General features: G+C 33.6%; 1 protein-coding gene across 1 annotated transcript; it reads right to left on the bottom strand.

Annotated features, from left to right (window-relative positions):
- Positions 1-1556: 1556 nt before the first annotated feature.
- LOC124841736 (polygalacturonase 1 beta-like protein 2) lies at positions 1557-3952 on the bottom strand. Its single transcript, XM_047318063.2, has 2 exons — positions 3758-3952; positions 1557-3633 (listed from the first exon to the last, which is right to left on the bottom strand). The coding sequence occupies exons 1-2, from the start codon at positions 3806-3808 to the stop codon at positions 1825-1827; spliced, it is 1860 nt and encodes a 619-aa protein (XP_047174019.1). The 5' UTR covers positions 3809-3952; the 3' UTR covers positions 1557-1824.
- Positions 3953-14902: the final 10950 nt, after the last annotated feature.

A 14902-nucleotide genomic window follows, 5' to 3' on the forward strand; every position in this document is an offset into this window, starting at 1 on the left:
CTAACTCCCCTTACCTCAGAGATTCAGAGTACAACTCACTGGATCACCTCTACAGTACCTTGCACCGCAAGAAAACTCAACAGGACCCTACAAATCACCAATTGGTGATCAAGAACATCTCTTAAAGCTAGAATTAGACAGGGAATGAACGAGAAAACGCACAAGACACATGCGACCAGTAGAGATTGCATGATCTAGATTCAAAAACAGAGGAGAAAAAGGGAAGAACAAACTTACCTGGTAGAATCGAGAAATTGACCGGTCAGTTATGAAGCCCTCTACGCTGTGGACGTCTAAGCACCTCCTGATTATTAATCCAACAACTCAGTAAGAAGGAAAGCTAGAGAAAAGGCAGAGAACGAGTAGAGAATGGAAGTTTTAGAGAGATGAAGTGATTTAGATAATGGACCGAGTTTTAGTAAGTTATATCTATATTATACGATTTTTTTAAAAGTAAGACGCTCGTCTCATTATTTTAATCCACTTATCTACTTTATTACTCTATTTTCTAAGTTCTTACACATTTCATCTATACAGTAAATGTTTCGTCATTTATGATTTTTTTTTAGAAAAAACTTATATATATATATATATATATATATATATATATATATATATTGAGTATTTACAAATTTTAATATTTATTACAAAATACAACTACAATATTTATATATAACATAAGTTTAAATTATTTATAAATTTCAACACTTACTATAAAATATAAGTAACTTTATTATAAAATATAACTAATATTTATAGATTATTCATAAATTTCATTAATATTTACTGGTGGTAGCCATGATTATTTTGATCATTGAGGATGTTATGATATTTTATTTTAAAAATCTTATGCATCCACTAGTTTTATGAAAACAATATTTGAATAAATGAAAGTAGAATATTGGTGTTAAAAAACTCATTATTAATTTAGAATATAAAATTAAATATATAAAGAATAATCTAAAATGAAGTTAGATAATATGTGAAGCAACGTATAGGAAGAATGATGAAAGTAACAAAAACATACATGAAAGCGTTTGATGAAACGAAGGCATGGGATGGTTAGAAATAGATACAGAGCACTCCAGAAGTCTAAAAGGGATAAAGGGCTATGGAAGAGGTGAGGGTGTGGTGGTGGGTCCTAATTGTCTGATATTGTCCCCTGCGTACCTCATGCCACTCACCTATCATAAGCTATGGATGGTGCCTTTCAGGCTTTGATGCACCGTTTCTTTGGTTGCACTTAAAGCTGCGATATGTGCATGCTATTTTTTGCTCTCACTTTATACCGCACAATCACTCCACCCACAACATGCGCACTTCACCATATCTCATTCGCCTTCACCTAAACTCATTTCACTGACACAACACCAACTCAGTAATGCAACCCTCAAGAATATGCTTCTCAAATGGCTTTGGCTCATTGCCCAAACCAAACATTTCTTAACATTCGTGTAATGCATATTCCTTCCCTTGTCTTCCACTGCCACCTCAATGCACCAGCTTCACGTCTTTTCACATTTCAAAAATCAAAACTTCAAAAATCCCCATAGCAATAGTAACAACACTCATAACATTAACCATTCAAATTTTAAATTAGGCACAGTAAATAGAAATGAAAGCGTCAATACTACTAATGATTGCTCATCACCGAGTAATCCAAAACTCTACAAAAGGAGACAAGCTGAATTATAAATAGAACAACTCCAAGATAATGACAAAAAGAAAGAAAACGCGAGTGGCTTCACAATGTTAATTAAAGATCCATCTGTTTCAATTTTGATATAGGGCAACCGAAAAAACCAAAGTAGAGATTCTTTCTCTTCAAGTGGTCCACGTCATGTCGTTCTCGAAAATCCAGTGGCACACCTCAATTTTCCCAGGGCCTGATCCCAGTGCCAAGAATGCCCCGTGTTCTGGGCCCCACGCTGACGTGTCAAGGTGACAGATGGCAACACCGTGATTCATCTTCTCCTTGGTCTCCACTTTAAGAATATCAGCTTCATAAACTCTCACTTGAGGTACACTGTGGCAATAATACAGCAAGTAAGGGTACAAACTCTGATGACACGAAACCGATTTCGTTACTTTTCCACCCTCCACTGGGTAGACCTTACCAATCATCACACTCGATCCTGAACCGTTCACATTCTCCGTGGTCCTCACCACAGCACTGGGACCCATCACCGATGCCGCAAACTCTATCATTTCCTCTGCAGACGCGATACACCGTTTCGTCTCACCCCTGCTCGGCTCCCTCTCGCACTCACCCAACGCGTTAACTATCACGCGCTCTGTAAAAGACCCCTCCTGCACGTCGAACAATACCCTCATTTCGTCGATCCTCGCCGACGAGAACGGCAATTTCGAAGCAATCGTTAGGGGCAAAAACGACCTTGCAGGCATTTTATCCCTAATGTCAGGCATTAAAATCACGTTCCCTTCCTTCATCATCGATTCTCTAAAGAACTTACCCTGCTCCACCCGCTTATTTACAACTCTGCCACTTGTTGCGCTGAAATTACGATACCCCGAAAATGACGCGCCGTCTTTGTTGTACACTTTAAACGCGCGGCCCAACCCGTAAGATTTAAACCCGAACGAGCTCTTCCCCGTCGCGCCCTTTCCGTACTCCGCGAAACTGTCGTTTCCTACGTTGAACGACATGCCGTAGTTCGCGAATGTGGCGGTGCCGGACTTCGACCTCGCGGCGTAGCTTTGGAACGAGTCGTCGCCGACATTGGCGCGGTTCCGGTAACTGATGAAATTTTCGGCGGCGGATCCTGTCGATCCGGCTCCGTATGTTTTAAAATCGTTCCGCGGATTGTTACCGTTGAAGCTGTAGGACTTGAAGGAGTCGTTTGCTGCACCGGCGCTGAAGTCGCCGTAATTGTTGAAATGCGATTGCAGAATGTTCGCGTCGCTAGCGTAATTCGTGAACTCGCTGGTTCCGCCAATGACGCGTTTTCCGTAGCTCGAGAAGGATTGCGATCCGGAATTTGTTTCGTTGCCGTAGCTGGCGAACGACAGTTTGTGGTTGGAGGAGCCGGAGTCGTAGGTGGTGAAACCGAGGTTGGGAACGTTCACCGTTTTATCGTAGTTGTTGAAGTCGCTGGAGGATTGAGCAGCGGCGGAACCGTAGCTGGTGAAGTTCGTATTCGCAACGTTACCGTTATCGGCGTAGTTCTTGAACTGTTCGGCGCGGCGCGTCGAGGAGTCGCTGTATCTCCGAAAGGCGTCGTTGTTCGCGTTTAGGCCGTTGGAGTAGTTTTTGAAGGAGTCGACTCCGTCGACTTTAGAGGAGCCGTAGTTAGCGAAGTGTTTGTTGTTGTAAACGGCGAAGTTGGCGTCGTCGTTTTTGCGCTGGAGTCTGTGCGTGTTTGATGCATCGTCGAAGGAACAGAATAAGTTGGGTGAGGAACAGAGGGATTGGTGAAGCTTGGGAATGTAGAGTTTGGGTTTTTCGTTTAAAAGTTTGTTGAGAATAGCATAGTGTTGTGGGGTAAGAGGTGAAGCTTTAGCCAGAAGAAAGTGAGGGATTGGAGGCCTATTGGTGACTCGAGTGTTCCAATAGCGAATGAGGGAGGCTTTGGGGCTGAATGGGTTTATGCGTTCGCGGGTTGCTAGAGAAACCTGCATTTGTGGAAGAAAAGTTACAGAACATGGAAATGAAACAAAACAGAGCAATGCATTGTGGTAGTTTTATTATAGTTGTTATGCAATTTATAGAGGTAAAACTGTGTGTGTTTGTTCTTACATGGAAAGATGAGAGCGACAAGAAGAAGCAGCAGAAGAAGTGGACGTTCATTTTGAAGGTGTGAGAGCGTGTTGCGTGGGCAGTGGAGAGGAACTAGACAGTGATATAGAAGAAGAAAAATAGAGGGGCCATTGATCGCTTGGAGCCGGGGGACAATAAATTTGTGGTCTCCCCAGACATTGTTTGCTTTTCTCTGCGCGAACATGGTATCAATGACTAGGTACGATGCTTTTTCTTCTTCCTTTTTTTTTTATCTTTTTTTTCTTTTATCTTATGCAGTGCCTCTGAAGATAAGTATGGGTAAGTTTACACTTTATTATATTTATATCAAATACGTATTTTTATTTGCTTGTCTTTTCTGCTATTGCTCCTTAGATAGTTAAATAGCGTGGCCTCGTTTGAGTTGCAGGTGAAGGTTTTATGTTGCACTAGATAGTTAGTGGACCACATATGCTTCTTCTAGCACAGTGAACCACGATGAGTTTATAGTATAGTAATGGTCAAGTGGATGATGAGAATAGGAACTGAGATTTTATTTTGAACATTTTTATTGAATGGATTAGGTAAAGTTAAACTAACAGATTAAATTAGACAATTAGTCCCAGTGTGGGACTCTGAACCCGGGTTCTGTAGATGCTTCCCTTTTGACTTTAGCTGTTCATTAACCGAGTAGTGGGGCTTCATTTACTCGATTCATCTAACTACACCATCATTATTAATGCCATGGATTCATTATTTTATTAAATACCCTGAATCTACATAAGTACCATTTATTCTAAAATGGTACTCGTTATAGAGAATTAGTTAGGGCATCTATGTTTAGTTAGAGTTAAACTTATCTTTAAAAGGTTTAGGATTAATTTTGAAAAAGTGATTATTTTTTTAAAGTCTTGTGAAAATTAGTAGCATTAAATATTTTCTTCTACGGAATCAAATTAAGTGAGTTAGTTTGTGTTTTCGTCAGGTTCAAGCTATGTTATGAGCTTGAAGCCTTTTTGCAAAGATCAAGGTGGTCTTGGTTTGATAGACTGATTGTCAGGTTGTGGTGAATGACATTCAAGTAAGTATAGGGACATCACATGTAAGGAATGTGATGTTTAAGTGAGTGCAGATAATAAGATAAACTAAATTAATACGAGATTCCTTTTATGGACTCTTCTATTGTTGTAACTAACCAGGTATTTAGGATTAGTTTTGGTATCTCAATACTTCGCCAGTAATAAAGTTTAATCAACTTTTGACCTCTTAGCATATAAGTGTTTTAGTTTTAGTCATTATTTTTTGTTTAACTTTTGTTTATTAACCTTCTTTCTTAATCTTAACTATGTCATGACTTTTATGTTTTCAAGACTAAATTAAAAAGTAAAACGTATAGGAGTTAAAATAAAATAAAAATGTCTTTTTTTAATTGAAATAAGTGATATATGTTTTGTAATAAAATACAATATTAAATAGTTTTAGTGATAAAAAACAAAAGAAATAACTTATTTAAAAGAGTAAAATAAAAATAAGCATTCACCCAACATATATTTAAGTATTGTAACTACTGTACCAAAAATTATTGATAAATAAAGACAAATCAATTAAAAATAATAAATTTTACTAAGTTTGACATTTTTATTCATAAAAGTTATTTACTCATTTTCAATACATCATTATATTATTTTTAATTTTAGAAAAACAACATTACTTCGTGCAGTTTGCACTATTTTAAAGAATAAATAAATTAAGTGAAATTATTAATAATAAAGCGTACTTACCCCAAATCAAATGTAAATAGTCATAGTATTATGTGCCTGACAAATCGGATCGCACATGCTGATATGCAGTCCATAGTACACATATTTTGGTCAATGTAAGAATTTGACTCTCAGTTACATTTTCCCAAACTTTAGCATAACGGTAAATAAAATATATTACTGTGTTAAAAGAAGAATATTGTAAGAAAATATTGAATTATTAGTTTAATGTATTATTAATGCTTAAAAAAATTTCATTACCCACCAATTAGAAACCATTAATATTTGTTGTTTTTAATATAGTTATTGTAAAAGTTAATAACTGGTAAATGTATTAATTAGATTCAATTGTTAAAAAGATTTAGCATTTTAGCCAATATTTCACGATCTGAATTTTTTTTTTCCGTAAACTATTTTATATATAATTTTTAAACGTATACAATTTTTTGTTAATTTGCATACCCTTTGCAATGATTACGATGTGAATTTCAAAATTTATTTAGGATCGACTTAAGGTCCAAAAGAAGGCAATCTTTACTTTATGTTTCCTAAAAAGAATCCAATATTATTTTCTAAGCAGCAATAACTAAAAAAATAGAATTTTTTTTCAGTATCATCGTAGGGACATTGTTCGGAATTTAATTCATAGGTATGAAACGTAGAGAAGGAATCAGGTGCAAAGAAGAAAGCTACTACGACCAAAAAAAAAAAAAAGAAATAATGATAGTTGACGGAGGGATCAATTTCTCTATTATTTTGTGTATAGCTTGCGTATAATGTATATGGACATGTACCTTGATAACTACATTCTCTTTCTTGATTTATATATATATATATATATATATATATATATATATATATATATATATATATATATATATATATATATATATATATATATATATATATATATATATATATATATATATATATATAGGGAGGCATGCACATGAATAACTACATGATGGAGTCATAAATGTGTAAAAAAAGTCACACTTAGTGTAAAGATTCTTTGAGTGAATCTTCCTACACCTCCCTCACCTCATCCTCACTCCCAAATTTACCTGTTTGCCCTTCATTTAATAAAAAGTCAAAACGGTAATTAATGAATTTAATTTTTTTAACTTCCAACCACAAAAATATTTTTTTGTTATAAACCCTGAGGTGCCTGTTCTTGGTTTTGCACTGTAGCAGCAAGTTATTTTTGTTCAATTTTCACTGGTTTACTGCATTGTAATTGGATTGAGTTGTGGTTAAAATTCTCGGGGTGGTGGTAGTGCTGTTGGAAATGAAAAAACATTTGAAAAAAAAATAAACAATTGAAAAACAAATATCATAACCAATATATATGGCAACAAGACGAACAGATATTTCAACCAGACATTCAAATCAAACAGATATTTCAACCAGACATTCAAATCAAAGCCTATTCTGGAGATCACATATATGATATTTAATTAGATATTTAATTAAAAAACTAAGTCTCAAAACGCCTCTGCTCCTTGCCGCAGATCGAAGTCCAGCGCTCCTTGCCGCAGATCGAAGTCCGGCCTCTGTTCTCCTTGCCGCAGATCGAAGTCCGGCTTCTCCTTGCCGCAGATCGAAGTCCGGTGTGCCCCGGTTATATGTGTGTCGCAGATCGAACTGCGTTTATCCTTGGTTCTGATGGCCAGCGAGCTCTCCGAACACGACCCACGATCCCAACCCAGCACATAACAGCAAACAAATATATTACAGATTACAGGCAAGATGGTACTAACCTGTACGCCAGCTCAGATATGTGAAGAAAACAAACGAGGAACGCGAGCAAAGCACCGTGGGATGGCAGAGACAAAGGACGGAGAGAAAAAGAGGGAGGAAGGAGGGGGTGTAGGTGTAGGGTTTGACTGCTGTGTGAGATGCGGCAGGGAGTGAGATGCGGCAGAGAGTGAGATGCGGAGGAAGAAGAAGAGTTAAAGTTTTAGGGTTTAAAGTTTTACTAAACTTTTTAACCACAATATTTTTCTCTCTCTTCTTTGACTGACAAGGGGTACACTTTGGAATTATAATTTTTTTTGGAGGTGCAGGACGAGGGTAGTGAGGCGCAGGGAGAATGACTCAGATTCTTTTTATACATTTTGAAATCATCTTAAAATAATGTATTTAGAAAATAATTGAATGAGTATATTAGCAGGTTTTAGTTTCACCTTCTGGGACAAAATTGAAATCACCAAGAAAGAGAGACTTTTCTTTCTTGTCTATCTTGGTTGAATGGAACATGCCTAAGCGAGAGTGGTTCTTCTTTGAAATGTAAATTTCTTGACAAACCAAGAACGTGTGTAGGTGTATCAAGAACAGAAGGAACCTAGGGTGAGCACGAAAACAAGAAAGAAGTACAAATGTAAATTTATTTCTGAACTTAGATCCTTTACTGTTTAAATAAACTTAAATAATTGTTTAATTAGATTAATATTTAAATAAATAATTCGTTGGAATTGCTATGTTAGCATATATTAAAAATTTTCCAACAGAAAATATATTTTAAATTACGAAACTTAATCCAGACAATCGTAAAACATTTTTGTAGCATATTTAGATAAAAGTTTGTGATGGAAAAAATTATATGTTAACGTATATTTTAATTAATATTTTCATTAAAATTTAAATAAATTATTACCTTTTAAAAACGTTTAACTAAATCAATATTGAATTTAAAAATTTACTAAATCAGTAGCTGCTTCATTTAGTATTTGAATGACTATTTGGCTAATTGATATTTGAATTAAGGTATAAAAATAATTGACTCAGTAAGTATAGTGCTGGTTCATTTAACATTTTAATGAATATTTAACAGAATTGTTATTTGAATTCAGGTATTGAAAATATTAGACTATTTGAAATTTCCATTTTTAAACACGTTTTATAAAGTAACTTTTTAAATAATAGCAAAAACTTATTTGTTTTGGTTCATTATGTTTTGATCCTGGTAAATTTTTATTCTCTTTTTAAATTTTAGCAAAATAATATTATATCCTAATAAGGGAAATGATTGATGGAATTTAATGTTAACCTAATTGATACTTTTGTCAAAGTTCATAATCACGTTACTTTATTTGGAAATTTTCATTTAACATTAATGTAAACGTTTGTGTATCCCAAAGAATTAAATATATAATAATAACTTTCATTTAATATTATATTTTGCAATAATCTTATTTAAAAGTTTTAATAGAAAAGATTGCACAAGAGAATTCAAAGTTATTCTAGACATAAATACTATAAATAAGCAATGGTATGCTACAAATGGTTAATCAAATCATAATAAGATGAGATTATTTTGAAAATTTCATTTAACGTGATCCTGAGGAATTAAATATATAATAATAACTTGCTATTTTGTAATAATGTTATTGAATAGTTTTTATAGAAATAAATAGTAAAAGTGTGTATATATATATAAGCAATGGTATGGTAGAAATGAGAATAAAATTGAAAAGAAAGTTGAAGAGAAGATGGGAGAGAAGAAAGTATTAGCAGTAATGATGTTTGTAATGGCTTATGGTTTGGCAGTAACAAGATTGAGTTATTCTCAAATTCCTGCAACATGCAGTGGAGATGAAAAATTACTGAGCTTTTGTGGACAGTATTTGGTGAATAACACACCTAATCCATCTTCTGACTGCTGTAATTCAGCTTCAGCTGCATTCAACAGAGCCATGGCCAGTGGTCAAGGTATAAGAGATATTTGTAATTGTCTTAGGGTTGCAGGACCAAACTTAAACTTTCATACAGATAAACTTGTAAAGCTTCCTGATCTGTGTCACATTAAACTTTCATTTAATATGCACTTATGTGTACCTGGTATGTAACCAACATTTACTTAAGTCATAATAAAGTAACAATTCCACTTTTTTTTTTTGTTTATATTTCTTTGTATCTTCAAAGAAATATATACAAATAGTTTATTCTCTTTGTATCTTCAAATAGTTTATTCTTAATCCTCTACATGACCAAATTTCGGATTTAAATGCTTCAAACAAAAATATTTGGTTCTCATATCTATTCATATTTTTAAATGTTGATTTTAATTTCTCATTTTCATTTAGTTACCAATTAATAGAAATATGCCGTCGAAATAAAATATATAATTGAAATAATAATTAATGTTGCACTAATATATGGTAAAATGACATTTAAAATAAACAATTTCTTTTTCTTTTTTCAAAATCATTGATAAAATGGGATAGTAAATAAGGAATTCTTTTAAAGCAATTGATGTTTTTCCTTTAATCCTTTTCAACGCCTGGACAAACTCTCCCTTTTAAGTTTTTGCAATATTTAGAGGAGATGTTCCTGTTGCTAAAGTTTATACGGCAAATCTAACATTTCTCTTCATATTTTAATACTATGATATTAATTTGATACGTAATCCATGGACAGTTCTAATCTATTCTTAAAAAAGTCCTATTTACCAAAAAATACTTCAACATCATAGTCCTTCTCAAATAGGATTAGATCAGGATTAAGATGAATTTAACATTATTATAAAATTTTAATTAGTTTTTAAAAACAATATCATTTCTATACATATATAATTATATATTTTATTAAATAGTTTAATAATATATAATTTTATTATATTTAAATCAATATTTTTATATTATACTTATTCTTACGTTATTAAAGAAAATATATAATAATGTTTCATGCTTTTTAAGTTTTCATATATTAAATAAAATATATATTTTTGTACTTTTATACTCACCATTTTCATATACGAAATAACATTTTATATATATTTCTCATATGACCATATCAAATATTTAATTATATTAAATATTTAATTATTTTATTAATTGTTAACTTTTATAAAAAAACTCGAATTATTACTCCTGACATATTCTCTAATGAAGATGCTAAATTAGGTATTTTTATAATATTTTATTTATGCAAGTAAGAATACTTATGTTTATTTTAGGTTTTATTATATTATATTTTTATAATATTTTATTTACGCAGTATACCATTTTTATTATATTTCTTTTAATTATCAAATGAAATTTCAAACTGACCTGACAATTTATTGTAATGCAGATGAGTTGGGTGATAACTTCAGACATTGGTGCATTGTCCATACCAGTCTTTTCTTTTTTAAATAATGTCATCCATAAAATGAAAATAGTTAAAGCAAATAAAACATATAATAGACTGTGGATGCTGTAATTTAGCTCAGGCATGGTGGCTGGGAATGTATTTGATAGTGTAAATTGCATACGTTTATTAAAAGGGATTAGAATTGATGAATTAGTGAGAATTGAAATTAAAAGGTTGGGTTATAAAATTATTTAATTTAATGGTCATATAATCTCAGTGTATGTGTAACATCCCAAATAATACAGTATGAAACTATATACTTGAATGATCACATCTAATAATATTACATTTCAGTCTTACAAAAGGGATTCAGTACAATTACGGCTGAACGACCTTACAATATAACGAGGAAATCAAAATCTGCACAAAAGCTGAAACTAGGTCGAACGATTTACAAAGGAACTATACCGAATGACCTACAAAATAAATAGCCCAAAAGATGACCGAACGGTCATCTTTCAAACAAACCAACTACTGACCGAACGACTCTATGGTTCGGTCTTAACTTCCACCTCTACTAAGTTTTCTTCTTCCAGCAATGCTTCTCCTTCTGCTCACATCCACACGGATGATCATTGCAACAGAAGGACACACCAACGAACGTACAAAACGGACAAGACAGGAAAATAGGGTAAGCTTATGTAATTCAATTTAATCATCAACATGTATTTCACACAATTCACATAAACAAGATCATTTCATTCATTCTTACATACAAAGCCTAATACTAGACTCTGACTGTCCGGACTGTATGAATTTTGTGTAGCTACGACGTTCGTGCACCCGGGTGATGTAGTAACTGTGATACCCTCAATAGCTGCCACCCGAGGTTAGTCCTATATGTCCAAATTAACCATAAGGACTAGGACCTCCTGCCATTCTCACTCATGACTTACTCTTCTCTACGTGAGAACGAGTAATCACGGAATATCAGGATGAACCGCCAGCTTAGCATGCCCACATTCATACTTTACCAAATTTCCAATATTCATTCATGAGCTATTCCTCCCCGGAGCGCTCGTTCATAATCCAATTCATTTCATCCATAACATATTCGATTCATCTTTCATTATTAATAATCTCAATTGAACCTTTCGTACAAAGACCCCTTAGGATACCAAATACCGAACGTTAAACATCAACCCTGAACAAGACCGAACACTCTGAGTGAGACCAAAGGTCTCTAGTTCCAAAACGGATCAAAACCGAAAGTGTGAACATCAGTTTAAGAAAAAGACTGATTTCAATAATATTTCTCGAGGACGAATAGAACTAAACTTTATTTACTAGGTAAGCCAATTGAATGAACTGACTCACGAGAGTTAGACCGAACGCCAACAAGCCTAGGCCGAGTACTAAGACTCTAGGCTGGAACCAATTTAGACAGACACTGAGGGACATCAAATAAGGGTACTTCAATGGATCCGGTGAATAAATCGAACGTCAATAAATATACCTAGCCTTTGAACGAGTTAAACGTCAAGAACAATCAGAATGCCAGTCAAAGACCAAGCCCCGAAAAGGGCAAACCCTATTGAGTTTGGATGAACGTTCTTATTATATGTGTGTGTGTGTGTGTGTGTATATATATATATATATATATATATATATATATATATATATATATATATATATATATATATATATATATATATATATATATATATATATATATATATATATATTACAGAAAGGAGAAAGAGTGTCTGGTGTAAGACTAAGCACTTAATCAGCACGAGCACTTGATGTAAGTACTACTAACCTATAAAGAAAAGGTTGATAAATATAATGGATACCATTTTTAGTAGTGTTTAAGAACAAACGAATTACACAAATACATATAGATATACTTGGGTTTATAACCAAATACCAAGGGACGACTATCCTTGGCCGAACGCTCATGTACAAGTATTACAAAACAAAGACGCACGTCCTCAACTAGGATTCTTCCCAAATGAAAGAATCCAATTCCAACCAAGTCTACTAGAAAAACCGAACGGTCAAAGACCATTCAATGACGATCGTACACTTTCATAGGGAATTTCATACTTATAATTCTTTATAGCAATTCATTTTTCCTCATCTATTTTCATAAAATCAAACATCCATATCGTAATAAATATTCATACATCATATAGTCAAACATATCAACAATCATACTTCATATATATTCAGCAACTCAACAAACATGCATCCATTAAAAACGACGTAAAAATTAACATATAGTTAAATTATATAAGCTTTCCTTACCTCTTAACGTGAACGAACGCTCACAGATATGGTTACTGGTTCACCTCTACAAATCTTTCTACCCTCAACGCTTGACAACTTCTAAAACTAAACCAAACAGAAAATCCAAAAACTTTCAGAACAAGATGATTGATTCATGCAACCCATAAACTAGGTTTGCATGTATTAGGAAACCACACGGCTGAGGGGGAGATGAACTTACCAACTCGGAATCGAAAACTGATCGGTCCAAACGAACACCCTCGACGCCGGAAATGCTCAGGTGTGGTTTGTTTGATGATCGGAGGAAGAAAAGAGTAAGATTTCGTAGAGAGAAGCTGAAGAAATCTTAGAGAGAAGGAGGAGAAGAATGGAGTTTCAGAAGGTTGAAGAAGATGGTTGCATGCAGAGAGTGGCATGAGTTTTGAAAAATTAAGCTTTGCTACCACCGTTAAGGACGAACATCCACTCTACTACCCACACCTGTCTTCTACTTTCTGATTTCCAGATTTCCTTCGCTTGACACCTGGCGTCTGCTCAGAGGGGTTTTGGGTGTGTTTTTAATGGGTTCTGACAGTATGCAGCATCTTAAAAAGCAGAGTTAAAGCTCTGAAACTCACCCTTTTTCTCCAGTTAGCATACATTCAGACAATGTTCTATGATTCAAATTCTCAAAGGTGGATGGCTACTAGGTATCATATATCCTTTAAATTGTTTGAATTGAAAAAAAATACAATAATATTGAATAAGAATCTAAATAAAATAATCTTCCTTTCTAACGCTATTTTATTGTTCATGCGGGTTTGCGAGCGATGAATCCAAACGACAGTGTTATTCACTTTCGCTTATTTGCAACGATGAAATTGAGGAGATTTGTGGAATACCTCATTTTTGTATCACCTGCTGTGCTGAAAAGATTTGCAATGAATTGAAGGTAAAAGGCTTTTTTACCCTTAATACATATGATAATACCAGCTGTATATGCCCTCTGATCTGAGTAATCTTTCTTTCAGATTTTGATGTGGTTGTTGTAGGTTGGAGCTGAGATGACGAAGAAAGGGGTTCATGGATGACGAAGAAGGAGCTTGAAGCAGCGGTTGAAGAAAAGTTAAGTTGTTTTTCATGTATTTAGTTCCAGTTCTTGAAGAAGATGGTCGTGTATTCGGTTCCCATGACATATCCGGTTCTAGCTTTCAGCAAAAAGTGCAAAATACATGTATTCGGTTCCAAATATCACGTATCCGATTCTAGTGCTTACAAGAAATTAATTTCTGCGCTCGGTTCTACTATGTATACAACGTCTTCCTCCTGAAACACAGCCACTCACGGTCGCAGCTTCCGGGGTCAAGTCCCAATGGTATGGGAACAAATATTGAAGGGGTTTCGGAGATAAAGAGAAGCTTGGAGAACCGATAGAGACAATTGCTTTTGAGCTTCAAGTACAAGAGAGGAGAGGTGGCAAAAGAAAAAGAAAAGATGGAAGATTTTGAGTCCCGTTTGCTTATCAGTTTACGAAGAAGAAGAAGTGAGGAAGCTTCCACGGTGCAAACACTATGTCCACGTTCTTTGCATAGACATATGGCTCTATTCTCACTTTCATTGTCCCATTGTAGAACATCCAGTTCATTTTTCAACTTTTTCTTGATAACATATCTAAAATTCTTTTTGAAATATAAAGTAAAAAATTAGAACGAGTTATTTAGATTCTAAAATTTTGTTAAATTATTTTTAATGTTTATTTTCAGTTATATATATTTTCCTGTATAAAAATATTTTTTTCTTGTATTTAAATAAAGATAATTATTTTAAAATTAGTTTTCAACAAAATTATTTAAATATTGATTTTAATTTAATTATAAGCATTATTACATGTTATTATATATATATATATATAATTAAACTTGTATGACTTTTATTAAATGTTAGACGCTAATTAATAACGTTTACAAAGTAATTTTATTGATTCAATTATTAAGTTATAATCTCATTTAACTATAATGATGAATATAAAGTGTTAATCAATTTGAAGAATAGTTATATATAT

This window comes from Vigna umbellata, chromosome 2 (assembly GCF_029865625.1).
Source record: "Vigna umbellata cultivar VRB3 chromosome 2, Vumbellata_1.0, whole genome shotgun sequence".
NCBI lineage: Eukaryota > Viridiplantae > Streptophyta > Magnoliopsida > Fabales > Fabaceae > Vigna > Vigna umbellata.